General features: G+C 40.2%; 2 protein-coding genes across 8 annotated transcripts in view; one reads left to right on the forward strand and one right to left on the reverse strand.

The window, feature by feature from the left end:
• The window catches only part of GOLGA4 (golgin A4), a 98511-nt gene extending 98089 nt beyond the window's left edge, over window positions 1-422 (reverse strand). Inside the window, exon 1 of the mRNA XM_032102587.1 lies at window positions 85-422. The gene's annotated coding sequence lies outside the window, so the exon portion shown is untranslated. The remainder of the gene's footprint in view (window positions 1-84) is intronic.
• Window positions 423-495: 73 nt separating this feature from the next.
• The window catches only part of LOC116441101 (leucine-rich repeat flightless-interacting protein 2), a 62620-nt gene continuing 36273 nt past the window's right edge, over window positions 496-26842 (forward strand). For 2 of the 7 annotated variants that reach the window (XM_032102672.1, XM_032102663.1), the window contains exons 1-3: window positions 502-1103; window positions 9284-9388; window positions 20777-20863. In XM_032102672.1, coding sequence (XP_031958563.1) covers window positions 9299-9388; window positions 20777-20863 — 177 coding nt within the window. In that variant the 5' untranslated portion in view covers window positions 502-1103; window positions 9284-9298. Of the gene's footprint in view, window positions 1104-9283; window positions 9389-20776; window positions 20864-26842 lie in introns of all 7 variants that reach the window. The other 5 variants (XM_032102690.1, XM_032102685.1, XR_004238885.1 and 2 more) reach the window with 4 other exon arrangements.

Here is a 26842-nt window from a genome sequence, read left to right on the forward strand (position 1 = left end):
CGTTCCCTGGGGAAGGCCGCTCAATAAAAACAAGCCCTAGCTAAAACCGGGAACGAAGCACAAAGCAAACGGTGTCAGACCTACCTCTCCCCACCACAGCACTGGGTCAGCCGGCCTGCCCGATGATAAGGGGGGGCGAGGCGGAGAGCGTGCACTGCAGTACGACACACTATAGAGAACGACCCCCCTCCCTTCGCTGCCTGCTGAGGAAAGGAGAAGCGGAGCGAAAGGAGGGTGCTGCTCCTTCGGACCGCCTTCTCGCCTTCCCTGAGCTGAAAGGCCGCCACCAGGCGCAGTCACCCACCCCGGCCTAGAGCTCCAGCAACCCGTCACGGGCCGGGTAGCCCGCCGAGACTCTGGCAGGGAAGCAGAGCGGAGCAGAGCGGAGCCGGGCGAGGCGGGGTCCGGCACCGCCCACCACCGCTCAGCGCGGTCCCCGCAGCCGCGCCCGCTCTGCACACGCGGGCGTACTGCCCTCCCGCCCTCTCCTCCGCGGCGCCTGCGCGCTTTGTCCCCTGGCCTGTGCGTGGGCCGGGGCAGTGTGCCGGCTGTCGGTGTCAGCGTGGGTCCTGGTGCCTCCTGCGCTTCGGCTGTCGGGCGCTTGCTTTCTCTCCCTCTGCTTAGCACCGGCCCCTTCGTCCTTCCGCAGGGGCTTGCAAGCGGTTTGAAATTTACCGCAGTCTCTCACTCGAGTTCTCGATGTGGCTGTAGGCGCCCGGCGCTGAAGGGGAGGAGGCAAGAGCGCGGGGCGGGGAAGAGGAGGGCGGCCTGGAGCGGAGCGGCTTGTCTGTCTACAGCTCCGGTTCCCCCAACCCTTCACGGGGAAGGGGTGGGAGGGGACGGTGGAGAGGGTTAAGTGAGGCAGCAGTTTCTTTGCCGCGGCCCGCCGACGGTCCGTGTCTGGCGGGCACTGTGGTCGCCCTGGGGCGGCTTTTGCCACTGTTCCCCTATCTCTGGGCGTACGGAGTGAGGGAAGGAAGGAGCCTGAAGTGATTCCGGAACACCCACGAGCCTTTACACCCCTGGCAGCGGTGGAGGGAAGAGTGAAACAATTACCCCGTCCCTACTGAGGCCTCCCGGTGCTGCGGCAGGCTGGCCCGCAGGTAAGGCTCCCTGGGGCCCAGGCAGGGTAAGGGCGAGGGCCGGGAGGAGGAAGGATGTCATACACACAAAACGCGGACTACGAAGCGGGGCGGGAACCCGGTTCTTCAGGTTTGGAGGAGCGACTCAGCCGGAACTCCCTGGTCAGGTCGGCGAACAGAAGGGGAAGCTTGGGGCGGCGGTGTGCGGCCCCTTCCGTGAGGCCACGGTCAGACTTGGTGCGGGCGGGCCAGGGGAAGCCGGGCCCGGCCTGGCCCGAGCCCTTCCGGCGGGGCCGCTCGCCGGGCGCGATCCTTCCTCCTGACCCGCGGGAAGCTGCCGTGCGCCCCTCAGGGGATGAGTGGAAACGGCGGAATGAGGGGAGAAGTGAAAATGTGCTGAAATCACAGCTGCGTGTATTTCGGTGCCTTTCTCTCTCGCACTTTCTCAGAGCACGTTACCACGGCTTCGCTGTTCCCGGAGCAGTAGGGCGTGCCCCCTCTGCAGCGAGCCGCGTTGGGAGTCAGTCACGCTTGCTGATGCTTAGTCGTTTGGGGTGTTTTATTTATTTTGGAGCACGCTGTTTTATTTTTAGTATACCCTGTTGCTATAATTGTAAAGAGGTTGTTGAGGATGATAAGAGAGATGAGCACATTCATGAGTTTGGAAGGAGCCCGAAAACAGCTCCGGACTGTGATCTGCTCCATGTGTTTTAGCTGATTCCTAGTTTGAATCCGAGCATGACTCTTTGAAGGGCAGTGTTATGTATTTCACTGATAATATAAATATTTTGTAGATGAATTAGTACTGTGGTGACTTTATATGGTCTAGTCGGTGATTTTCTCATTTTAGAGAGACTTACAGGCATTTTTTGCTCGAAACGAGGAAGGTCTAGGATCAATTTTCTCCCTTTAAAGTATCATTGTTAGGGTGAAACATCTGTGGAGATGTCGGGCGGGAGATTTCTTACAAAGTGTAATATTACATCAGTGTGCTTGTCTGAGCTCTTTAAACGTTCATTGTGTCTTGACTGTGAAGTGATGTAATTAAATGTACTGCGGTCCAGAAACAGTTACCTTCTTAATATGCATCTGCTTCCTTGTTTAATGTAATTGCATAAAGATAATGTAAGAATAGATAAAAGATGCTTTAGCAGTACAAAATAGTTTGACGTACATGATATCCTTTTGGTATTTTTTCCTGTTATTTGGGTTTGGAAGTGTTTAGCTTACAGTGAAGTCAGTCTTACCTGAACTGAATTCTTGGCTGTAACTGGGAACTTGAATAGAAGATGCTTGCGTGAAATATGTCAGGTGTAGCTTGTTGACCTAAACACCAGTATTTCTTGTAAATAGACTCCAGAGGAGCTTTTTTTAAAAGTCTCATTCTCTCAGAAGATGGCATAATACTTCAAGGCATGAGAAAATAAAGAAAGTGCTGTTTAGACTGTGTAGTGGGGATCTGTAGTGCTTATTAAGGTCTGGACTTTCATATAGCACACAAGTTGGCAGGTGCATATACAAAAAAACCTAGATCGGTGTAATATATAATTGAATAGCTCTGGTATATAATGTCAGCAGAGGATTAGAAATAAGTAATACATTTGATACTGTGTTGTCATTTGTAAGATCCTAATGTGAAGATGTGTGGTGGTAGTAATGAGTTAGTGCAGTCCGGTAGCATTACAAAAAATGATTAGAACTGCTTTCTATTTTTTCTAAATTTTTTATCTTAATATCTGGAAGCTAGGTAACGTGTAATTGTAGGTAAGGGACGGTTTGTGTTTATGCATCACATGCTTTTCAGAATAGTTTACGTAAGTAACACTGTCTGCTTGTGAAGATGATGATAAAGTTCACACTTCCTTGAGCTAAACTAGCAGAGTTAGATCTGCTTTAAGGGAAGAAGTGAAGCGGTATTTACCAAAGAAAGGGCAGGTGGACGTAAGTGTTTCTAAGCCTACCGAGTTTGCTACCACAGCAGGGAACTAGTCGGCAGGAATGATGTCAGCTGATAGTTTCCTCCAACTGCTCTTTCTTCTTAAGGGGTATCCAGGACAATTTCTTTCCCTTACTGCTGTAGCTTTTCTTCATTGTACTGTAACTGTAGCACGAGTAGGAAAGAGTGTAGGAATGTATGAAACTGGTGAGGGAAAAACATTTTAAATAGTTTCAGCTTGTTACAGAATGTGGGTTGTTACCATGGGGCTCTACATTTCATTAAAAAAAGTGGAGCCTCAATATAGTAGCAGTGTTTTGTTTTTTTTAATGAGCAGTGAATCATTCTTTTGCAAAATGACAGAAAGGATACTCATTTTGAAAAAGCTGACAGTGTAAAAGTGATGGTTGCTTCATTTTAGAATAAAAACTTCTGGGAGATCCTTGTGGTTTTTTTTTTATTATGCATTTTCATAATTTTTTTTATAATGCTCATTTTAGTACTGTCATTCCCTTATGTTTTAAAGTTCCATTTGAATTCTTAGTTTATTCTTGGGTCTTCGGCATATAGTAGCACTGATTCTAGAAAAGCTAATCTGTTTTATGCTGCTTCTCTGGAAGCTATATATGCTTTACATTGTGCCCTGAGAGTCACCATTATAAGAGCTTTCCAGATGCTGCGTGTCACTGATGATAATATTGTGTATGTAAAGTACTTTGTGCAGTAATGGTATCTCCCGTTGCAGCTGTTGACAACTGACTGTCAGAGAACTCATACTTCATAGAACAAGTTGCCACCACTTGAAATTGCTTCACTTCAGACGTCATTTTGGAATTTTGGTAATTTGCAAAGACTGGTGAAGGTCACCAAAGATAGCTTGGTAGGTCTGGAGGTGTCTTGTAGTTCTGCAGGGCTATAGGATGCCTTAGTACATTTACTGTCTTGCACTGCTTTACGTTCGCTAGTGCTAGCCAGGCACTGTTGCACTTCATGGATTCATCAGGCACTTGCAGACCCTTGCAAGCTGCATAATGGCTTTTTGATTGTCTTAACTGGGGACTTTCTGTTGGTCTCTAATTTCATAACACCAACAGAGGGATTTCGACTCCCTCTAAGGAATTGTAATTCTATTGCTAAATACCATGATCTCATAAGAAATTGTATTTCTCAGATTTTAAAAAGGCAAGTAAAATGTAAATTAAGGGGATGGATTGTGCAGTTGTCAAAAGAGTTGAGTTTTTTTTCCCTGAAAAAGCTGACATAAACTTGTCCACTCAGAGCAGAAATTTTGTGCTAACAGTTTTTGAAGTGGGCCATGATGAGAGATAAACAGCTCCTTAAAACAGAAATTCATCAGGTGGAATAACTTTGCCTCCAGTACAGTGTTAAGCTCTGTAAGCTTTTGACAGATTGTAATGATATGCTTTTGTCAGTCTTTGCATTTTCCCTTTAATGTTCGGCTCTTTCACTTACAGTAGCTGCTCTTTTTTGGCAATAGTTCTTGTTTCAGTTAATATTCTGAACAAGGTCATTCTGAATGAAAATTCCAAATGATTCCTTAAAATTATTGCATTAAAACTCAGTCTATTTCTTTCTCAGTGCATTAAAACCTAATCTATTTCTCTCTCTTCCTACATGCCCCTTTGTTGGGTCATGGTCACCCTGTGATCATGCAGCCCTTTTTCTTGCACGGGTGGTTTTGGACCTATGAGCAAACATATTAATTGCAAAGAGAGTACCCTCTTTGTATAGGGTCTTTCTTCTGAGGAAGACTCTTGTGTCTGTCTTGCATAATTTTTAGATTTTCCTATGTCTATTTGCTTTGTCTCCTTTGAAGTTTGCTTGGACAAAGCACTGAAAATCAAGCAAACAAGATTGTGGTTTCCAATATGATTATGCTCCTTCTCAAATATGGATGCAACCATTGCAGTACTAATACTTTTGCATTCAGATTCTGTTTCTAACAGACCTCAGTTCTAGAGCAGTGCCATTCCCCTCTGTTGTTGAATCAATTATACATAGATGGTGTCTACACAGATGAATTTTAGTTATCTTGTAGTCTTTATTGAAAGAGAAATGGAGAGTTTTGGTCTGTTATTTATAGCCTGTTCACACTAAGGTATCTGGATCCTATGTAATGCCAGGTATGCTGGCATACACCCAGGCATTTAGAACAGGTGGTGCTGTTGAAGGTGGTGAGTGATAGGCCCTTGTAGTGTAGCTTATTTTTTTTTTCACTTAAGACAAATCAGATTTTTTTCCTAGGAAGCAAAAAAGAAATAAGGAGAACCTTTGGTCAGAAGGTAGTATGAGGAAGAGTAGACAGCAAAGACTTGTAGAAGAGATAAAAATGTATATATGCCTGAAGTGAAGACAAATGAGAGGCATTTGAGGGATTTTGTCACAGGTCTTCTGGGTTTTTTTGGAGCCTTCAGACACTTCAGTGTTTTGGAATGAAATGCAACAGGATGTCGCTTCATCAGTTGTGTAATACAATGTGTAACCATGCCTATAGAATTAGGCATGTAATAGATGTGACTCAGGAATTTTGAACTGTAAATGCAGCAGATATTATAATGTTCTTTCCTTTTGTATTAAACTTTCTAAACTATAAAAGACAATAGCAAACTGTTCTTTGGTTGTGTTTTGGTGTTCTCTTTAGTTATTTTTAATGAAAAGTCTAATGTTACAGCGTGTATTAAATTCTTTATCCCATGCAGCAGCAAAATTCTTTATCCCATGCAGCAAAATAACTTTTTGTGTAATCAGAAAGTTACTGAAGTGAAACATCTCAGAAGTATTTCTGCATGCATGTCAAGTATTGGCATCTTATATTTTCCCGAGAAGTGGCATAATGATATTTATAGTATTAGACTAATTAGCATATTACAGTATGTCTAGGCTTCTGTAGTACCGAACTTTATAACAAGAAATTAAATACTCTGATATACATCAGCCTAATTAAAAGTTAAATGGAATGGAAGAAATTGTGACAAGACCCTTGAAGAAATATTAAAACATTTAATTAAAGAAAGCTTATATTGAGGTTTAGTTTCAAAGTTGAGAGCAATAATAAGTATAGAATCATATATTTTCTTTTGGAAGAATTCTTTGGAGGTCATCCTTTGCCCAAAGTATTCTCAGTTAGAAGAGGTTTTTCAGAGCCTTGTCTAATTAAGTTTTCACCGTCTTCAGGGATGGACATTTCACAGCCTCTCTAGGCTGGTGTTTAACTGTTCTGTTCTTCAACTCTAAGGTCCCCTATTTGCACATGATTTCTGCTGGAGATGTGGATGCTCTAGATTTGTGTGTACCTCTGTTGTTCTCTAATGTGTATTGTGCTATGTGCTAATGCATGTGCCCTAATGCAGTGAGAGCATACCCAACAAGCTCACATTCACATACTTAAGGTGTGTACTGACCCTCCCTGTACTGACCACCTGCTAGCTGGAATGCAGCATCTTGCATCCACTGGGAGGAATGCTGTATTGTTTGCCTGGACAGATATTACCATGCAGTCAGTGGGGTGATTTCTCACACCAAACCAGGTTTTTGACTGATGCTGTTATCCCTCTAAGGTCTCTGCTGCTGGTATAGACTTTCAGTTTGATTTTGGTTTTATTTTCAAGAGGACTCCTTTACTTCAAACAAATACTTCTGACTAATCTCCTAGTTTCTGTTGAATGTAGCTGATGATCCTCTTGCTCTTCAACGTGACCAGTTTGGGGCCCGTATTCTGTCAGACAGTTTTGCTTATTTGATTCCCACACATAAAGATTTCCTTCTTCACATTTGTTATTATCCAGACTATTCTGCCTGTCACCTGTGTCACTAAACAGTGGCCCTACAGTTTTCTTAGTCTTTCTTGTGTTCCTGATGTCCTTAGAGTAGCCTTTCTCTTTGTCTTTATCAGCCTTTGCTAGTTTTAGTTTCAGCTGAGCTTTGACTTTCTTAATTCCTCCTTGTAGGCAAAGGCAACGTTTCTGTATACCTTATGGGTAATCTGTCCTGCTCCCTCTTGTGTTTGGGCTCAGTGAGGAGTTCTGTGCTCATTCTAGGTGAGAAGCATGGCAGATGGCTGGCAGGGATGCCATACTTGCCTTCCTCCACAGTGACTGAGATGAAGTGTGTTTTCATCATGTAAAGCATCAACACCTAATTTTTATGAAATTATACTCTGTAAATTAGTACTTCCTGTTAAACTGAACATAGCTATACTAAAATTAGCTATATAACTGATTACATTCTGCAAATCAGTCTGCCAGCTAAGAGCATTTCACTGAGTTAACAGACCAAAAGTTTGTTGGCTATTAGAAATGGTATGTTGTTTAAAGGATGTCAACAATTGCAGTTCAAGTCTATGGTATGTGCAGTTATTCTTCAGTTTTTACTTATGTGGTAAATACTTTTTAAAGAAATATGGCCTTTAATGTGCCAATTAAAATAATTTCATGCTAGTGACTTTCAGTAGATAGACTGGATTTCTGTTCTTACATGAACCCATTTATTGTAATAAACATTTCATGATTTTTCTTGTGGCTAGTGTATAACATTAAAGCCTTCTGTAGCAGGGGGAGTATTATTTTGTGTTCATGTAACTTCTAGTTTGGGCCCTATCTGCTTTTAATATTTGAAGTCAGCCAATAAGAATTGCTGACAAAAGGTACAGATTTTTTGAGACATTCAGAATGTGGACAGCAACCTCTAGTTCTGAGCTTAAACTTCTGCCACGGAGATCTCCAAACTGTTTTTGCATATATTTATCTAAATTTGCCTGAGTACAAGATGTAAGTTTACTTGCTTGTTTTTAAGACTAAAAATACAGACTCTTACCAAATGGATTAGCAGTGACAATACTGAGCACATGAAGAATAGTAGAATACCTGTAAAATTTGAAGCACAGTAAAAATCTTCTTGCTTGCAAGGAAAAGAAAGGACTAGTGGTATAAAGTTATTAAGGGAAGGGGGGTGAAAAGGTGTAGAAGCTAAAATATAAGAGAAAAAAAAAAGTCCTGTGATGCTACTTGGTGTCTTTGAGTGCCAGAAAATACCCCAATATATTTTGACTTTGTGATCGCTGCATAAAAGTAATAAAGTAAAAGCTCTGCTTGTACAAAAATACTCCTGTCACTTCGGGATTTTTTTCCTCCTTCCCCTCCAATTAAACTATAATCAATTACTGAGTCTTCGCTAGTTAGATCCAGTAAGAGAGGTAGTTCTTGTGCCAGTTCAGTTTCAGAAGGATAGCCAATACTAGTTACCTTTTAGATCTCTTCTTCCTGCAAATAGAAATTTTTATTCTAACTAAGGTGTTTTCTCAAACCCTGTGTAGGATACTTACCTTGTCAAATAGCTGGACTACCACCAGATTCTAGTCTGACATTTGGGAGGACCTGGACATCTGGAAGTAGGATTTCTTTAGGATGTTTGAAAAAAAAACAAATATAGTTGTGGGGTTTTGGCAGGGGAGGGGAGTGTAACATTTTTCTGATTGTGGCTATATGGGCTGTGTTTTGTTTTGTTGGTCATTTTTATATGCTTGCAATTCATAAGAGGTTTCTGGAAGAAAAGTAAGAGGGTATCTTACATATTCTGGGGATATGATGGTAGTATGTTTCTCTCTTCACTTCCCAATTTGAGAATCTTGTTCGGCAAAAGACTGAGGTTTTTGCATAAAGATGTCTTTATTTCTGTTATAGTAAACCTTCTTGTTTAGAAAATAGCAGTTGTTGCAACTGCATGAGAACAGCTGCGTTAAAATGTAAATAAGCCACATCTACCTGCTTGGATGCTTAGTAAAGTTTGTCCGCTGAGTCTTTTCTGTTTTGGGGAGAACTCTAATGATCATGTAAATTTAATTCTTGAACACTTTGTTGTCTATAGGGGGTCTTTTTCACATCCATAACTTTAAAGGATATCTCTTCGTAGGAATTGTGTAAATTCAGACTACAGAGGTATCCTTTTTGAGCCAGGAGCAGTTTACAGTTGTGCCTGACTTTGAAGCTGTAAGTAAACTGATGGGTTCTGTTCAGTAGAAAAATGCTATATGTGCTCTCTGTAGGGTGCAGTGGCGTTTTGTAAAGCTGCCACAAGCTTTTGTGATAGTTTTGTACCATTACGTGCCAATTGCATGTAGGTTTCTTGAATGTTATGTAGCTAAAGATTGGAAAAATTAGGGCATTTTGGAGTGTAGATTGGTTGATTGTTTTTAATTCCAGATCTGATTTAAAACTGAACTTTTTCCTGTCTGTGTTTTCAAATACAGATTCAGAGAATAAAAATGGGAACTCCTGGATCAGGACGGAAGAGAACTCCAGTGAAAGACAGGTTTTCTGCAGAAGATGAAGCTCTGAGCAACATTGCCAGAGAGGTTTGCTAATTTTAAAGTGTCTTAAATTCAGAAATAGGGATGAAAGCAATCTCGTTATCCAGGAAGAGTTAATTTTTTTAAGATGTGCATAAAAAAGTGTAATTAGCCATAAATATGACAATTAATAAAAGCTAAGAGAGTTATTGATCAAAAAATTACATTTACTGAAATGTTGACATAGTGAGATATTAATTGTATGACTAGTATAACTTCACAGAATCACACTTTAAGTGTAGCAGCTATTTCTACAGATACTTACATGCTTAAAGATAAATGAAAAATCCAGATGCTATCTCAAGTGTAAAACTAAAAATTATACACATTTACCCTATTACAGTGTGTGGTATTCATAAGATGATAAGTATAGTGTCTTAGTGTTGAATGTGTAGTAGTTGTTATTAAAATATATTTGTAATAGATTTTATTTCAAATGTGAGAAGTCACATTTCTTTCCAACTAAGCCTAATATGTACACTATTCCAGGAATTTCACCACCTAAAAAAACCAGGGCTGGAGATAACCAGCAAAAAGTGCAATTCACAAGAAGTTGATACGAAGGGGAATTTCGTTCCACTGGATATAGGAAAAAGGCAGTTGGAATTTAAAGTCTTAGAGATGTCTGTTTGGACCAGAGTTTTTCTAGGTGGAAATGCTGTGACTAGGGAGCAAAAGCCTCAATACTGTTTGTATACAAATGGATCTAGGTCCTTTGGGGCTATATTATCTACAAAGCTGCTCTCCCTAGTTGACATAAATGAGTGCAAAATGCAGATTCTAACTGGCTTTGTAATGTAAATAGTTGTCTATATGTGTATACGTAAGACAAAATAGGTAGGTGATAGGTCTCTGAAGAGAAAGTTTCCTTAGGCATTTTCAAATGTATCTATCATAGACTGTAGGTAAAAGATATGCTTTGTCAGTTAAAAAAAAAGTTTAGTTGGTATCTTTTCAGAAAGTCATGTTCACAGTCATGTTCTAGTTCTAATGGAAGGTCTCACCCTATCAGCCAAGTTCTGTGTGGCACTCTGGATCATGTATGATCTCACTTATCAAGTTCCATCTCTCATTTTTTGGGGAAAACAGCGAATGAAAAAGAAAGAATATGGCCTTAAATTTCTTTGAGTATTTGCATGCTTCCAGTACATAACATCAACTTGTTGTTTAACCTAGAAAAGGATCTCAATAGCAAGATGTAATACATATTATCTTACTTAAATTTACTGTTGGGCTTTGTTCTCTTACATCACATCTTTTTAGAAGACATTACTTACTAGAATTGAATGGAGTCCTGTAATCCGCATGTCTTCTGTGGAAAATCTTCCTAAAGGTGTTCTAGGTATTAAGAGATGGTAAACAGAATATGTGGAAACAAAAGGCTGTATTCAGGATGATCTGCATGGTGAAACTGCATAAAAGTGCTCTGGGATTCAGAGCAGTCACAAAATTGCACTAGGAAGTATCAGAATTTGTAATACAAAGAACTCCAGTAAAGTGACTCTAATGTAGTGTATGACATTTCAGGATGGTTTTTCTCTAAAAGTTCAGATTTCAGAAACTGCTATTCTTATTCCTTTCTACCACTTTTAGTTTGACAAAATTGCGATTTCCTTGTTCTGTGGCAAGCATTAAAAAAAAAAAAAGGTATATTCCTTTTAGTACCAGTAAACATTGCTTTCTAGGAAATTGGTTTAAAGAGTTCCTTGGCACTGATCCACTGAGTTCATTTCCATATAGTCATTTTTCTGCACTGGTTGAATCTGATGTCATTTTATATGAAAATATTTAATGGAAGACAAGGACACTGTTGTAGGATCTGAGGTGCTTGGTCATACTGCTTCCTCTTCGACATTTCTTTCATTTTTTTCCATCTTTCCTCTGCATCAGAAAACCTTCTTCTGTTGGCTGTCCCCTCCCCTTTATTTTTTGTACTTTTGTTAAGTAGAGAGCTCTTTCACATCTTTTCGTTGGTGTGGGGCTATGCATTGAGACAAGCATTTTTACAACATCTCTGTTACACACAAATATGTTAAAACATCAACACTGGAATGAATTTCTGCCTTACTCCAAGAACTTTTGAGTTATTAAACCTCTTTCTTTGGGATCTACTTTTTATACTATGGTGTATTATTTTTCCTGGCATTGAATTTCCTTGCTCACTGGAACTGAGGAAGAATAAACGTGATGTACACATCCAGGGACAGGGACCTATCTGTGCATCCTTTCCTGGAAGCAATGCACTCTCCCTATTACACAATGTCTGAAGTGAGATTACTCAAAGTTGATCAGTTTGGCAGTCTTGTCTTGGTACAACAGTTAATCATGCTTTTTTCAAAAGCTGCAGGAGCAGGTGTAGAATATATTGTCCCAGTGTTCCCTGCAAGGAAATAAAGAAACTCTGGGTGTAAAAGCACCCAACTACATTAAAATGGAGTAGTGGTGAGTGTATTCTAATTATAGCAAGGTTGATTTGAAGTCAGCTTCTCTCTTAAAAGAAAAAAAAAAAGCCTATCTCCTGAAAACAGAGAGAGTTCCTTTGTGTGACCTTTTGGTTACTGTTAGCTTTCTCATATTGACAAAGAATAAGTCATCTGGTGTAGAAGACAGTTTCATATGTCTTGTGTGAAGTTCGAGCTTCCCGAAGTACAGGTAATGATTGTCTCGTGTAACTTCAGGTTCCTGACGACATTATATTCTCATTTGTTAAGCAAAAAGGATTCCCACATAACTAGATAAAAGAAAATTAAGGTTTATATTCTCAAGGTTGTGTTCAGAGTCTACACGGAATGCAGCTGATACAATCTCAAGATGTTTTCCATATGGGTTTTTTGTGGGGATTCTCTGCTTATTAAATTCTTTTGTGGACAGAATATCTTCAGCTGAGTTGTGCATCACTGCTTCACTTGTCTTTGTAGTTTGCAGACAAATTGTGCTCATTTAAAATATTTAGCAGTAACCTGTCATCACCAGGCATTTCTTATGATTATGTGAGACCTCTTTTTCCAAAACCAGTCTGATTATGCAAGAACAGAGGTTTTAGTCACTTCTGTGTTCTTGCATTGCCTGTGGTTCATGCTCAGATACAATATCATGGCAGAGAGTGAGAAGTGTCTGATGTGTCATCTTACCATCTTCAACCTGCTAAACAGCAGTTTGAAGGCACAATCAGGATTTACCTATAGCCTTTTTTTGGATGTTTCCATCAGCAACTCTTCCATTCTTCAGGGCTGTGTTACTAGATGACACAGAACTAGAGCTTGTGGACAATTATTGCAACAGATTGCACTGGATTTCTGCCTTGTAGAATCTTATCTCTGTGTTTTGGTTCGGTGTTTGGTTTTTTTTCAGGAACTGTTCTCACTACTATTTTCACTGTATAGCAAGAGCATGGAAAACTTGTAAGGTGTTTTCTCATGGGAGAGAATAAAGATTCATTTTGATTTAAAATTCACTCTGTAGTTGCTCAACCTTGAATAGAGTGCAACTGTTCTTACTTTGGTAAAGATGTAATGTTACTGAATTACCATGGTAGAAAAAGCTAAGAGTTGAGTATTTTTAAATGTTTGAGGGCTCTATAATGAATTTAGAAACAGTTAACAACATAGTTTTTGTCATATGAATCTATTTAAAGATTAGTACATGTTTTTTTCTCTTCATGTAGGTTCAGCTTCTGTTAAGAAACAAGCAAAGCCCCAAAGAATTCCATCTTCATGGATATTGTCTTTGTAGGTGCTAGGTGATTTTTTAATTTGTTTTAGTAAGAGATCACTAAATATTTTTCAATTGGCTATTTCTACTTTATTATTAATTCAAAGTCTTGTTTGGTTTTGTTTTTAATAGTGGTTAAAGATATTTTATACAATGTAAAATATTCTAGAGATTTTATAATATATATGAATCTGTACAATAAATAGAAAAAGAATGAGATACCAGAAATAAAGACTCTTAAACCTTTAAGTCATGTTAAAACTAAAGGTTTTGTTGTTCATAGTCTTTGCTTTGTAGGCAACTGGGGCAGAGACTTCAGAAGTAAGCAGAAAAGATATTTCTGAGGAGCCATAAGAAATACTTTTGGCATGTAAATGATGTTGCCTTGATTTCATGAGACAGTATGGAGATAAGGGCAAAAAGCATGGAAATGAGAATACAGAAGAAATGAGCTGGAGAAGGAATCATAGAATGGTTTGGATTGGAAGGGACCTTACAGATCATTTAGTTCCCACCCCCCTGCCATGGGTACAGAATCCTTTGTTTGCTTAATGAGAAGATGAAATAAAGTTTAAGTTGCTATATGTCGTTATCTATTAAGAATTACGGTGAACATTTTTAAAATGCTCACCCTGATGCTTAGCCAGAGCTGGCAGGGTGTCCTAGTGCCATGCCTCGCACCCATGGCAGACAGGGAGCAGCGGGAACTGCAGCAGGGACAGTCGGTGCCCTCACCACTGCCGTCTGGTAGAAGAAGTAAAATGCTCCTTAACCGGGCCTCCTGTGTTGGAAATTGCAGGACTGCATATCCCTTGGCAGAGAGAGAAGCGAGTTATATGTTACAGGTATACATCAGCCCATGATGACAAAATAATTCTAATTTTTTCAGAGGTGAATAACATTTTAGAATAGCCTATATTTTAATCTTATGAAGCTTTTATGCTGAATATGAGCCAATTAATGAATCACCTTCTCCAGAGTATAAAAATTAGAAATGAAATACTGTTGCTTTCTAGTGAGTTCCTTCTTGCAGGCAAGGGAAAGAAAAAGATGCCTACCTACACTATGGAGATAGAAGTTATGCTTCTCCTTGATCAACATGAAGGGAAGCTTCTACCATATCAATTCTGTGTTAATATCATGCTGCTTACCTAGGAAAAAACATGGTCATTGCTATGGAGAGACTAAGGAAAATACATCAGAATGGAGAGACAGACTCCAGACTGAATCTTTACAAAGGCATTCACATTAAAGTCTCATCTTCTTTCTTTTCTTCTTTCATTCTTGCCAAAAATGCCTTTATCTGAAGAACTACATGTTATCCTTGAAAGTTGAGATAATTCAAAAGATTGTGGTAGAATATGTTTAAAAACAAAGGTGAAAAAATTGAAGAAGCAGAGATGGCTTTCTAAATGACTGTAAACAGCTTATAACAATTGGTTTTTAGGTGAGAATCAGAAAACTGACTACATCACCTCCTGGAAGGAGAACATTGTCTTGCTACCTCTATATTTACACATATGCAATAAAATAAACCGAAGTGAACACTGCAGTAAGGTACTGCTTAACTGCTTGAAAACAGCCAGGATAACCATCTTCTAGAATGAAATGCTTCTTACGCAGGTACAAGGAAACACTTCCATTACATGAACAAAAAAAAAAAATTTCGGTCCCTATTTTGAAATGAGGAATTCCAGAACTCAGTGGTGAACAGATTGCTTTGTTTTGTTACCTAGACGAGAGCTAATACCCAAAGAAGTACAGTATTGGTTTAAAAACACATATTTGTCATTACAGTAGAACGTAAATATGAGTAGTATGAGTGTGTTCATATACAAAAGAGAATTTGCAGATTTAGTTATAAATTAATCATTTATTAACTAGTCCTTTATTCATGCCCAAGCAAAGTCTTGAGGGCCTCTTCCTTGTTTTTTCTATGCAATTTCTTCTGTTACAAAGATTTCCTCTGTAGTCTTCTATGTCCTTTTTGATAAATTCTCTGAATAAATTCCATGCTGAATTATTTAAGCCACCAGTGTAAGTGTACCAGGTTTAAATACCTCATCTTATTTGCAGTTAGTCTTCAAGAAAATTCAGCTATCCCATTTCTTTTTATCAGTCAGAAGTTCCATTAGGAAGCTTCTGAAATAGTGTGAGAGTTGCTAGACCTTGGACAATACACAGTTGAATTTTTATTTCAGAAAAACAGAAACTCAGTATGTTATATCACTTTTTAATAAACTGTACTTCAATTAAATAATGTTACAATGGATCTTTATCATAATACATTTTATTAACGTGTCTGGTCTAAAGGCTATGTAGAGAATAATGACCAGTTGTCAGGGTTTGACACTGGCTATGCCAGGCACCCATGAAAAAACTATTCACTTATTTTCCTCTGTTATAGCTGAGCAGAGGAGGGGGAAATTTTCGTGAGTTAAGGATTAGGGGAGAAACACTTTAAGGCAAAACAGGTTCCAAACTTAAAACAGTGTAAAGATTTATAATTGACAGAATTAAAAGGATAATAAGAACTAAAGCAAACTTTCAGAACACCTTTCTTCCCCAGTCCCTTCCTCTTTCCACCACCTGCATAAGGAAAACAAACATGGGGTTTTGATCAGTATTTCATTTCTTAAGAGTCTTTTTTTATGTTTAAGGAAAAGTTTCTTCTGCTGTGCTGTAGGATCCTTCCCACAGGAGCTAGTTCTCAGTGAACTTTTCTAGCGTGGTTTCAACCTTCACAAGGAACAGCCTCCCTGAACCTGCTGCAATGTGAAAATCCCTCTCACGGGTCATGCAGTCTTCCGACAACTGCCTAGCGTGGGTCATAGTAGTTCATGGGGTTTAGTCTTTTAAGGATAAGCTGTTCCAGTTTGGAAGCAAAGGCTCTCTTCTTCTATCTCTAAAAGTAAGGATCATCTCTCTCTGTTCAAGTTCTTTATTAGATCACAGCCTCTCAGCATCTACGCACTCCAGCATGAGCACTCCTCATGGGCTGCGCGTGGATCTCTGCACCCCTTCCCGTGCACTTCATGAATTATAGGGAAGCTGCTGTATTACAGTCCTCACCAGCGCTTGCAGGAGAATCTCAGCTCCGGTGCCTGAAGCGCCTCCTCTCTCCCTTCCCCACCGACTTCAGTGTTGCCATGTTGGCCTTCCTCACGTGACCTCACTTTCCCTTTTTCTCTGACGTGGAAGAAAATTGGTGTCTGTAAGTTGCAGTTGAGAAGCGGATCTTGTCCGGGCTCTGCATTGGGGAAATACTCGCCATGTCTCTCGCTGCCGGCTGCGTGGTGTTTCTGCCTGGTTCCACACGGGCCGCGCCGGCCTCAGGAGGGGGTGCTGGGATGGTCCCTCCCAGTGGCACAGTCCCGGCCGCTGTGCCAGGAAGTCCCAGCAGCCCTTTTCCAGGAAGGGGCCTGCCCCCCGCCACCCCTTGCAGGGAAGCAAGAAAAAGAACTTTTCCCAGTTTCTTCTTTCTTAAATATGTCATCACAGAGGCGTTACCAGTTTGTCTAATTGGTCTAGTAACCTGCCCATTGTCAGAGCTTTCAGCAATTGGCTCTGCGCCAGACATAGAAGTTTTGAGTTCTCCTGCCCCCACAAACCAAGTTTTGTTAAACCAGCACACGAGTGAAACTGAAATCAGGGTGGTAGTGGCCAGTCTTTACTCTTCTAAGACTGGACTTCGTTTAATGCAGGCTGTAGAAAGCAATCTGTATTGACTCCCAAGCTACTATGAGCACGGAAGTGCTGTATTTGGTATGCCCTCTTGAGTCAAATACTAGTTGAATTGAAAAGCGTGGTAACATGACTACCTGTACTTTTGCTGGTTTATTCAAAAAAATAAAAACTAGTAGTCTAGTGTTTCTGTGCTGCTTCTATAGTCCAAACAGTTCTTTATCCAAAGCTATTGTGGCTCTACATTTTCCTTAGTAGATATTTAAAGACTTTATTTCAATGTAGCTGATGAAATTTATTTGTGAAGGATTTGTTGGTGATTATTTGTTTCACAACTTCTATGGGCTTTTTTCAGTAAGATGAGAGAGTGAATAGCAACACCCAGGAAGAAAACTATGTCCTTTTGAATTATGGTTGTTTTTCTATTATTGTTAATTTTGAATTTCAATAACATAGCTAAGAAGACTTATGTTAGTGCTGTATCAATAGCATAAAGCCTGTGCTCTAAAAGATCTGCTGAGAATAAAGAATTACTGGGTATGATGGCCTTTCAAGTGGTACTGTGATTTGTTTCTTGCTCTAAAGTATGGTGAAGGAAGCCTGAGAACTGCCCTTTTAGTTAACTTGCCAAGTTTTTTGTGTTTTTTGAGATTGTGTGCTTTTTAAAGGAATCCAGTTGCTCAGGTTAAAAATCAATGTAATATGAAACCATTTCTTCCCAAAAAATTCTGTAAAAAGATTTTCTTTTTCTTCAATTTCAGGCACCCATTTTATGACAAACGTTTGTAAAAGTCACTTGTGTTTTATCAAGGGTATAGTAAATTAGAAGACATGGAGCTTCCCTTGTACTGTAGGAATTTAAAGTTAGATCTCTGGCTGTAGGACTAGGAGAGAGTGGTGAAATATGAATTGATTTTTAGCATGAATCAGTAAACCAATTAACTTTCTATCTTTAACAGTAAAGCCTTGCCAGAGCCTGAAGGCCAAATGCATATATCTGCTGTTTTATAGACAAAACTAAACCCAAACATTTCAGCTCTTCGAGTCCTTTTTCTTTCTGTGCTGCATACTTGTCTATGTTACAGTTTATATGCGACAGCGATAATGGCCTACAAATGGAAGTACTTCCTGTTGCATGGCAATTTCCTTGCTTTACTTGTGTGCTGTCATCAGGTAGGAAGAAGAGTAGCTTTATGCTGCTCTGAAAATAGATTATATTATGGCAGTCAGGAGTGTTGACACAGCCTTGGAATTGTTTTATCTGAGTATGCAAAATACAGAAAAAACAGTCTTCATGAGTCATTTGGAGTTAAGACAAACTATTTTTAGTAATAAAGCTGTAGTGAGTCTGCCTTCTGTCTTGTCATTATTTGATAAGATATTTTTGTGCCTGTAGTTTAATCGTAATTTGAAGTTAAATTTCCAAGTTATATACCTGTTCTGTTTTCCTGAAGCACAGTAAAATAGTTTTATAGGCTTCCAGTGTTTTACACAAATCTTTGCTGTGACAGTGGCAAAAGCAGGAAAAACCCTATCCTTAATCAAAAGCAAAAATCCATTGGAGTTTTAGGAACTTCTATAATTGTTTTGGTTGTTAGGAGTTCTGAATTTTTGGCTACTGCTGTTTCTCAAAAGCTTTTAATTAACATTACATAGACAACTGGAATCTTTGGTGGAAGACCTGTCTTCAATGGTTTAATATTTAAAGAATTTGAGAGAATTTTTGTCAACTCATTATTCAAACATGAAACAACTGATCTTGTGCTTTCCTCAAACATGAGATTTATGGCAAAATTTATTCCTTCATGTAATTAGCTGATTAAATGTGAGGTAGCATTTAGAGTCTGAAAGACACTTTCTCTTTTTGTTGAGGCTGGATAGAAGGTGGAGAATATTCAGTTCTATCCACCAATAACCAGGTTTCACAAGCAGTGCAGAAATAAGCTTTTTGCTACTGAAAGGGGGAAGGTCTTGCTACTGTTTGTCCTGCTCATACCTTTTGCTTGGTCTGTTAAGGTCCTTGTACAAGCCAATTCATTTCAGTAACACACAGAAAACTCAGAAAACTACTGGGTTTTTGCTGCTCTTAACTTTCTGCTATGGTAGTTAGTTAAATTGTCTTACAGCAGGTCCTGAGTGCTGGAGCTGTGTCCAAAGAAGGTGTTGGGAGTATAAGGGTTTGAATGGAAAGGTAGGGAAGTCCCTTTGGGGTGATAGTGTTGAAGGTAGTTTTTGAGGAATGATAATATTTTTTTGTTGTTGTATTTTGTTCAATAATCAATTTGATTTTGATTCCTATTTGAAGTATTCTCAATGAATGATGTTTGCTTTTTGAAATAATTCCAAATTGCAGCAAAACTTTAAATATGGCATGGACGGTAGTGGTTCAGTATCTCTGATTCTTTTTTTTTTTGGTTTTAATGTCTTTTTGTAGCCAAAGATTCTTCAGTTGTGTACATGTCTGTTCAAATACTATGCATAGGCAAAGTCCTTTTCAAGTCCACAAGATATTAGTTTTCAAGTTGTAGCGATAGTAATATTTCTGCACTCAGTTCAGACATGCATCCCACGGTCCTGAGGGAGGTGGCTGATCTTGCCAAGCCACTCTCCATTTTATTTCAAAAGTCATGTTGGTTGAACAAAGTCACCAGTGACTGGAAGAAGGGAAACATCACTTCTATACTTAAAAGACAGTAGAAAAGAAGACCCAGGGAACTACAGACTGGTGAGCCTCACCTCTTTGCCTGGGACAACTGTGGAGCAGATCCTTATAGAAACAATGTTGAGGCATTGTTTCAATGAAGATGATCTGAGACATCCCAGCAAGGCTTCACCAATAACAATCCAGTGGCCTTCTATGACAGAGTGACAGCAGCAGTTTACAAGGAAAGACTAACAGATGTCATCTACCTAAACTTCTATAGGGCTTTTGACAAGGTCCTTCACAGAATCCGTATGTCCAAATTGAAGAGACATGGATCTGATGGATGGACTATTCAGTGGATAAGGAATTGGCTGGATGGATGCAGCCAGAGTTGTGGTCAATGCTCTTATGTCCAGGTGGAGGCTGGTGATGAGTTGTGTCCCTCAGGGGTCCATCTTGGTACCAGGGCTCTTTAATACCTTTATCAATGACACATCAGTGGGATCGAGTGCACCCTCAACAAGTTTGCAGATCCATGAAGCTGAGTGGTGCAGCTGGCACAACAGAAGGATGGGATGCCATCCAGGGCCACCTGGACAAACTTGGGCTCATGAGAACCTCTTTAAGTTCAACAAGTCAAAGTACAACATACTGCACATCAGTTGGGGCAATCTCACATGTGAGTCCAGACTGGAAAAAGAACTTGGTGATGGCCACAAAGATGCTCAGAGGACTGAAGCATCTCACCTAGGAAGACAGGCTGAGAGAGCTGGGGTTGTTCAGCCTGGAGAAGAGATGGCTTTGGGGAGACCTCACTGTGACCTTCCAGTACCTGAAGGGGACTTATAAAAAAGAGTGACTTTTTTTACACAGGCAGATAGCATTAGGACATCAGGGAATATATGGTTTTAAACTAAAAGAGAGTAGGTTTAGATTAGATGTTATGAGGAAATTCTTACTAGGGGAGTGATGAGGCACGGGAACAGGTTGGCCGGAGAAGTTGTGGATGTCCCATCCCTGGAATTGTTCAATACCAGGTTGGATGGGGCGCTAAGTGACCTGGTTTAGTTGATGGCACCTGATCTGGGCATTGGAACTAGATGATATTTAAGGTCCCTTCATACCCAAGCCATTCTATGACTTTTAAAATGAACATATAATTCTTTTGACTAGCAATGCTGTCTTTTAAAGAGTTAGGTACATATTCTTTTTGAAATTTTATTTTGAGAACTCTGATTTCTTTATTCTGTATTATGATGTTAGAATCTTAATGTATACTTGTGAAGAAACTGAGTACTCAAACCATTATTCAAAAAACTTTTCTTTAACTTTAATTATTTTCCATCTGCTTGTAGGCAGAAGCCAGACTTGCAGCAAAACGGGCAGCTCGAGCAGAAGCAAGAGATATACGTATGAGAGAGCTGGAGCGACAGCAAAAAGAGGTAGTGTAACTCATCAGGAATTATTGCAAACCTTTACAAAAATTCATAATGTATTTTATATCTGCATTTGCTTAAGATTTTGCCTTTCAGTGTAATTCAGTTTTGTGCGAGTATTTTCAGCATTAGGATTGGATTATACTGAAAGTATTCACAGTAAATACCTATTGTCAAGATCTTTATTTTAAAAAAATTATTAAAATGGGGTAATATTTACACTTACAGTTGCGTTTTGCTCCACACGTTTCTCCTAAAAAAAGTTTGCATTTCTTGAGAAAAAAAAATCCTAGAAACTAGGTTTTCAGCAGTATGGTTATTGCTTGGTTGTTGCATTTAATTCAGGTTTTGACATTGCATGTAAAACATTGAGAATTTACTATTTATCATGATTACACTCAAATGCATGTAATGTTGATACTTGGTTGTGGTGGGGTTTTTTTCTGTGGTAGTAAGTGAAATATGCAAAACATTCTTTGCCCCAATTTTATATGGTTCTCATTGTGCTGCAGTTTCAGTTTTTGAACTGCTGGAGTTCAAAATTGCTATTATTCTGAAGATTACATGGCAATTAATGTAGATTTTTCTGAGTTTTCAATTTAGGAATCCAGTCTTGTGTGGTGACTATAATTTAAATGGTAAATGGTTTGTTTGGTTTTCTTTTTACATTCTGTAGTTTTCTCAGCATTCATATGATAGAAAATGGGCTCATGTCCAGAAATGGATGGTAGGCTAAAATCACGTGTTGTGCATGTTTTTGCCACTCAGAGAACTAATATAGGATTTTGGAGGAAGTTAATTTACTAATGATTTGCTGTGTGTCATTTCAAAGTGTCTAATTATGTATAAACTATGTATAACCATATATATATATACACACACAGACATAAACGATATATGTATGTGGTTCAACTATATATAGTTCAACTATATATAGTCTAACCCTCCCCTGACTCACTGTTCCCTTGGGTCCTCTCAGTGGTTACCACAGAAGAGATAATCCCTGCCTCGCCACTTCCCTTTATAAGGATGTTCAGTACCACAGTGAGGACTCCCCTCAGTCTCCTCCAGGCTGAACAGACAGGGTGACCTCAGCCACTCCTTGTTCAGCTTCCCCTCCAGCCCCTTCACCATTTTGGTTGCCCTTCTTTGGACGTTATCTAACAGCTCTGTATCTTTCTTATATTGTGGTACCCAAACTGCACACAGCACTCGAGGTGAAGCTGCACCAGTGCAGAGCAGAGCGGGACAAGCCCCTCCCTTGCCTGGCTGCTGATGCTGTGCCTGATGCACCCAGGACATGGTTGGCCCTCCTGGCTGTGCAGGCACTGCTGACTCATGTTCAACTTTCTGTCAACCAGGACCCCCAGGTGCCTTTCTGTGGTGCTGCCCTCCAGCATCTTGTTCCCCAGTCTGTCTGTACATCCAGGGTTGTCCCATCCCAAGTGTAGAATCCAGCACTTGTCTTTGTTAAACTTCATATGTGTTGGAGGTTAGGATTTGTTCAGATTTTTTCTTTCTCTTAGGGAATTTTTCTCCCATTTGTTGCCTAAGAGACCGGTACATGGATACTTGAGAGAGACAAAAGATGTGGCCAAGATGGGGGGAAGGGGTGCAGCTGGCTGCAGTCTCTTAGCTGGGGGACTTTCTCTTTGGAAGTGCAGAGATACTGTGAAATTTTGCCTGGGGGTGAGGGGCTGGGCTTGTCCCTGGCTCTCAGGATTGGAGAGGAGACAGTCAGGGTGCTTCTGCAGGGAGAATTTTCTGCCACTGTGGAGTTGTATAGTGCACTGCTTCTCTTTACCATGGGTAAGCCTTTGCTTGTAAGAGCGGCTATTGAACTGGGACCCTTTCAACACCTGATCTCACTGGAAAGGACCTTCACCATCTGTCACGATCCGCTAATGCAAGCGGGGGTCGTGATGGTTCGTTTATCGATCTCAGAGTGTAAAAGGACACAAGAGATTTCAGTTTTAATCAAAACAGTGCACCTTTATTAAGTGCCCACAACACAGTAATGCAATAGAATAGAGTAAGAGAGAGAGAGAGAGAGAGAGAGAAACAAAGTAGAGAGGGGGAAAAAGAGGGGCAATAGCTACCAACGGATGAGACGAAGTCCACGTGGTCTTCCGCCAATAGATTCGTCTTCTTTCCGTGGGGAGATCTCCTACTTGGTTATTTTAGAAGGTCCCTTTATAGTCCTTTTCAGAAGCGAGGGGCAACTGGCCAAGAGGTTGGGAAATGTACAGCCATTGTTATGGGGTCCGTTGCTTTGGGAAGCAGGTACAGGACAGACGTACAAGACAGGTGTACCGGAGAGGTGTACAGGACAGGTCATTCCTTTCTGCTTCGGCGCAGTCCTTCCCGCCTGGGCAGCAAGAACAGCGCAGTCCATTGTGACCTGCACTAATTTTCCTCAGGAATGCGTACCAGTTCCCAGTGGGCACACCTGTAGGCAACACTTGGCAGACAATCCCACCTCAGCCAGGCCAGGACTGCTGTGTTCAGTCTCTGTCTTCGGCAATGATCGTGAGGCAGATGAGGGATTTTCGGACCGTCTCTTACACCATCTACTTGGGTGCTACAGGGGAAAACCCAGGACCCTGACACCCTCTGGAGGGAGCATCTCCTGCGTGCTTGCAGCAGCCTGGCTGCTGCTGTCCAGCCCCGCTGTTTTCTGCCGCTGCTTCAGGGTTTTCGGTAGACTTTTAACTTGACACCCTGTGCCTGCCCAACCCCCCGTGGCTGCTGCTAGGGCTGTGGAGTTTCTGCTACATTTTGTCTGCCACCCTGGGGGGTGTGCTCACCTCTGCCATTCCAGCTTGCTGCTCCAAGGTTCCTGCTACAGCCCATTTCACCATCCGGAGGGGCACTGGACCGGCTGCCCCCCGTGAGTTTGCAAAGGAAGAAGCCCCTTTTCAATCTCTGGTGCCGGCTGCGCCGCCATTACCCGTGTGGAGAGGTGGCTGAGCTCGCGCCACAGCGCCCCCTGCAGCCGCGGGGGAATCATCGCACCTGCCCTGCCCGGCCGGGAGCCACCAGCGCCCCTGCCGGCTGTGGCCGTGACTGCAGCAAAGGGGAAAGGGCCTGACAGCCGAGAGAAGGCTGGTACTGGGTTTCTGGTTTCGTTTGTTGTTGCTGCCATCATTGTCTGTTTGCCTTGTTATACATATATACAGACTAGTAAAGAACAGTTACTCCTTTTCCCATATCTTTGCCTGAAAGCCCCGTAATTTCAAAGTTACAATAATTTGGAGAGAAGGAGGTCATATTTTCCATTCTAAGGGAAGTTCCTGCCTTCCCTGGCAGACACCTGTCTTTCAAACCAAGACAATATGATTGGTGCTTGCCCATCTCTCTGATTTGCCAAGGTCTCGCTGTGGGGCCTCCCTGCCCTCAAGCTCCTCCGCTTTGGTGTCATCGGCAAACTTACTATTGCTTAGAGTTCTGCGTCCAAGTAATTTATGAAGAGACCTGGGCCTAAGATGAGCCTGTGGAACCCCACCAGTGACCTGATGCTGGTCCGATGTCATTCCGTTCACTACAACCCTTTGTGGCCGACCTGTGAGCCAGTTGCTCATTAATCATATAACATGGTTATCCAGCTGTGTGCAAGCCACTTTGTCCAGAAGGATCCTGTGAGAGACAGTATTGAAAGCTTTGCTGAAGTCAAAAAGGATACAATCTACTGACTTTCCTAGGTCACCTAGGTAGATTACCCTGTTGTATAAAAAAATCAGGTTCGACAAGCAGGAGTTTCCCCTCATGAAGCCATACCAATGACTGAGTTGTTCCCCAGGTATTTTTCAATATCTCCCAGAATAGGATTTTCCGTGATTCTACCAGACACTGGAGTAAGACTGAGTTGATTGCAATGTTTCTTTGGAGGATTCATTTCACAAATTTCGTGTGCCTCTTAAAAGGGTATATGGGAGATGTGAGGGGTTTTTCTAGCTTTTAGAAAACTATTCACTGTGGAAATGTTTTGAATCATTAAGATTTAAGTAATACATGCTGAGACTAGCCATCATTTGAAATAGTTAAAACTACAATGACAGTTAATCTCTGTTGAAAAATCCTAGGAATGTCATTAGAATTTTATTTGCAAAGTTGTATTGACTCTTTATTGTCTCTTTGGCTAGCTGATATTTGTGTATACATTAGTTCTCATGTTCTCAAGATCAACATAGGTTTCTGTATTTCTTGGTGGAATGTACCTTTGAAAGTTCTTTTGCTTGGTATCAAGGGTTTCCAAAACATGGAACATAGATTGTATTTCTGAGGAATCTCACTCAAAATTAATGCCACTCAACTGAATGCCACCTTCCTTTTGCAGTCCTAAGAGGCACATCTGCTGCAGGAGATTTCTGAACAGATGTGCACTTCTTTCCTGGACTGGGAGGCATAACCTCTGTATTGGATAACATGCATAATTCAAACTTGAATTTTTAGAAATCAAGCTTGACAGATACCAGCAGCAGCTATCTGCAGTATGTACTATAGTACTTAATCCTTTGACCTGAATATGCTGAGCACTTAACACTGGCTATTTTCTGATGGAATGTCAGGAAAATACTTATTAACCCACCAATTAAGAGGAATCTTATATAAATAGTAAACTCTCTTCTTGCCTGCTGCAGATGTTGCTAAGAGGTACTTGTCCATTTAGACCAGAGATACAAAGAATATTTAAAACTGGCAATGATCTAGTTATATTGTGTTGAAAAGTTAAATAGCATGAACATTCATTTTAAACCTCAAAACAGACAGTATAGAGAGGAAGACTAAAATGTCGTTATGAAAGGAACCTACCCTCCCGCCCGGGAAATTGTCTGGCAGAGTTTTAAATAGGCCTATTGAATAGTCATAACATAGTTTTAAACAAATTAATGTATCCAGTGAAGATGTAGACAATAACCATGTGATCATAAGCAATATGAAAGCTAGTTTTAGTCTTTAGATACCCACCTTTGATCTGGAGGCAAAGCCTTTAATTCTATAAATAACTGGCTTACAATCTTTAGAATAGTTCAACATACTGAAAATTGTAGGAAATAAGTAAGTTAAGGAAGAATTCCTACTTTTAGAACTGTGTTGTAGCCTCCAAACGGGATAGTTTTAAAATTAAGGTTATTCTTAACATGTTTTCATACTGTAAACATTTGAGATGCTTATGGCATGTGAAATATGTTTTAATTTTAAATTAATTGTGGTTTTTCTCTTGCTTCTTCTCACATATTCCTTTGTGTGAACCAAAATGAACATTCTCTCATCTTTCAACAGAATAAAAGATATTAAGGTGCCGTAGCTAGTTGTCATCACTCAGATTTTATAAGTTGGGTTTATTATTTTTACTGTCACTGTAGATTAAAACTAGCTGTAGAACTTAAAACTGATCAATTTGCTTAAGAAGCTTTGTTCCTCTAATAGAGAAGAAAATGTGGAGTATGTATGTGAAAACAGAATAATAATTTCTATTAGGGCTAAAATAACTTTGTAAATTACTTAAAATCTGAATATAGTAATTATATGGTACATTTCTTACTTATGTACTTGTAATTTTGTAAAGCTCTCTATTTTTAATTTCTTAATTTAAACAATTTTGTGCTTTTTTCTACATTAATATGCTAATTGTAAGAAAGACTACTGAACACAGATTAGTAATTATATTAACCTGCCTTATTTGCATCCCCTGGTGTAATATCTTGCCTCAGTCACCCAAATCAGCTGGCATGAGCTCTTCTGACTTGAATGAGTTTGCTTGACAGCATGGATTATTCAAAATGACACATAGCATTAAAAGTGCTAACAGCATGTTGCTCACTTTGCCTTCCCCATATTATGTCAGGTTTTTTTTCCTTCCTTATGAAATAACTCTGCATTTCTTCTTTCTCAGGAAGATGCAGAGAGGGCCAGATACTCTCACCAGTCCAGTCGACATTCACATTTGGTTTGTGTTCAAACTGTATACTTTTTCTTTTTCAT

This window comes from Corvus moneduloides, chromosome 1, assembly GCF_009650955.1.
Source record: "Corvus moneduloides isolate bCorMon1 chromosome 1, bCorMon1.pri, whole genome shotgun sequence".
Taxonomy (NCBI): domain Eukaryota; kingdom Metazoa; phylum Chordata; class Aves; order Passeriformes; family Corvidae; genus Corvus; species Corvus moneduloides.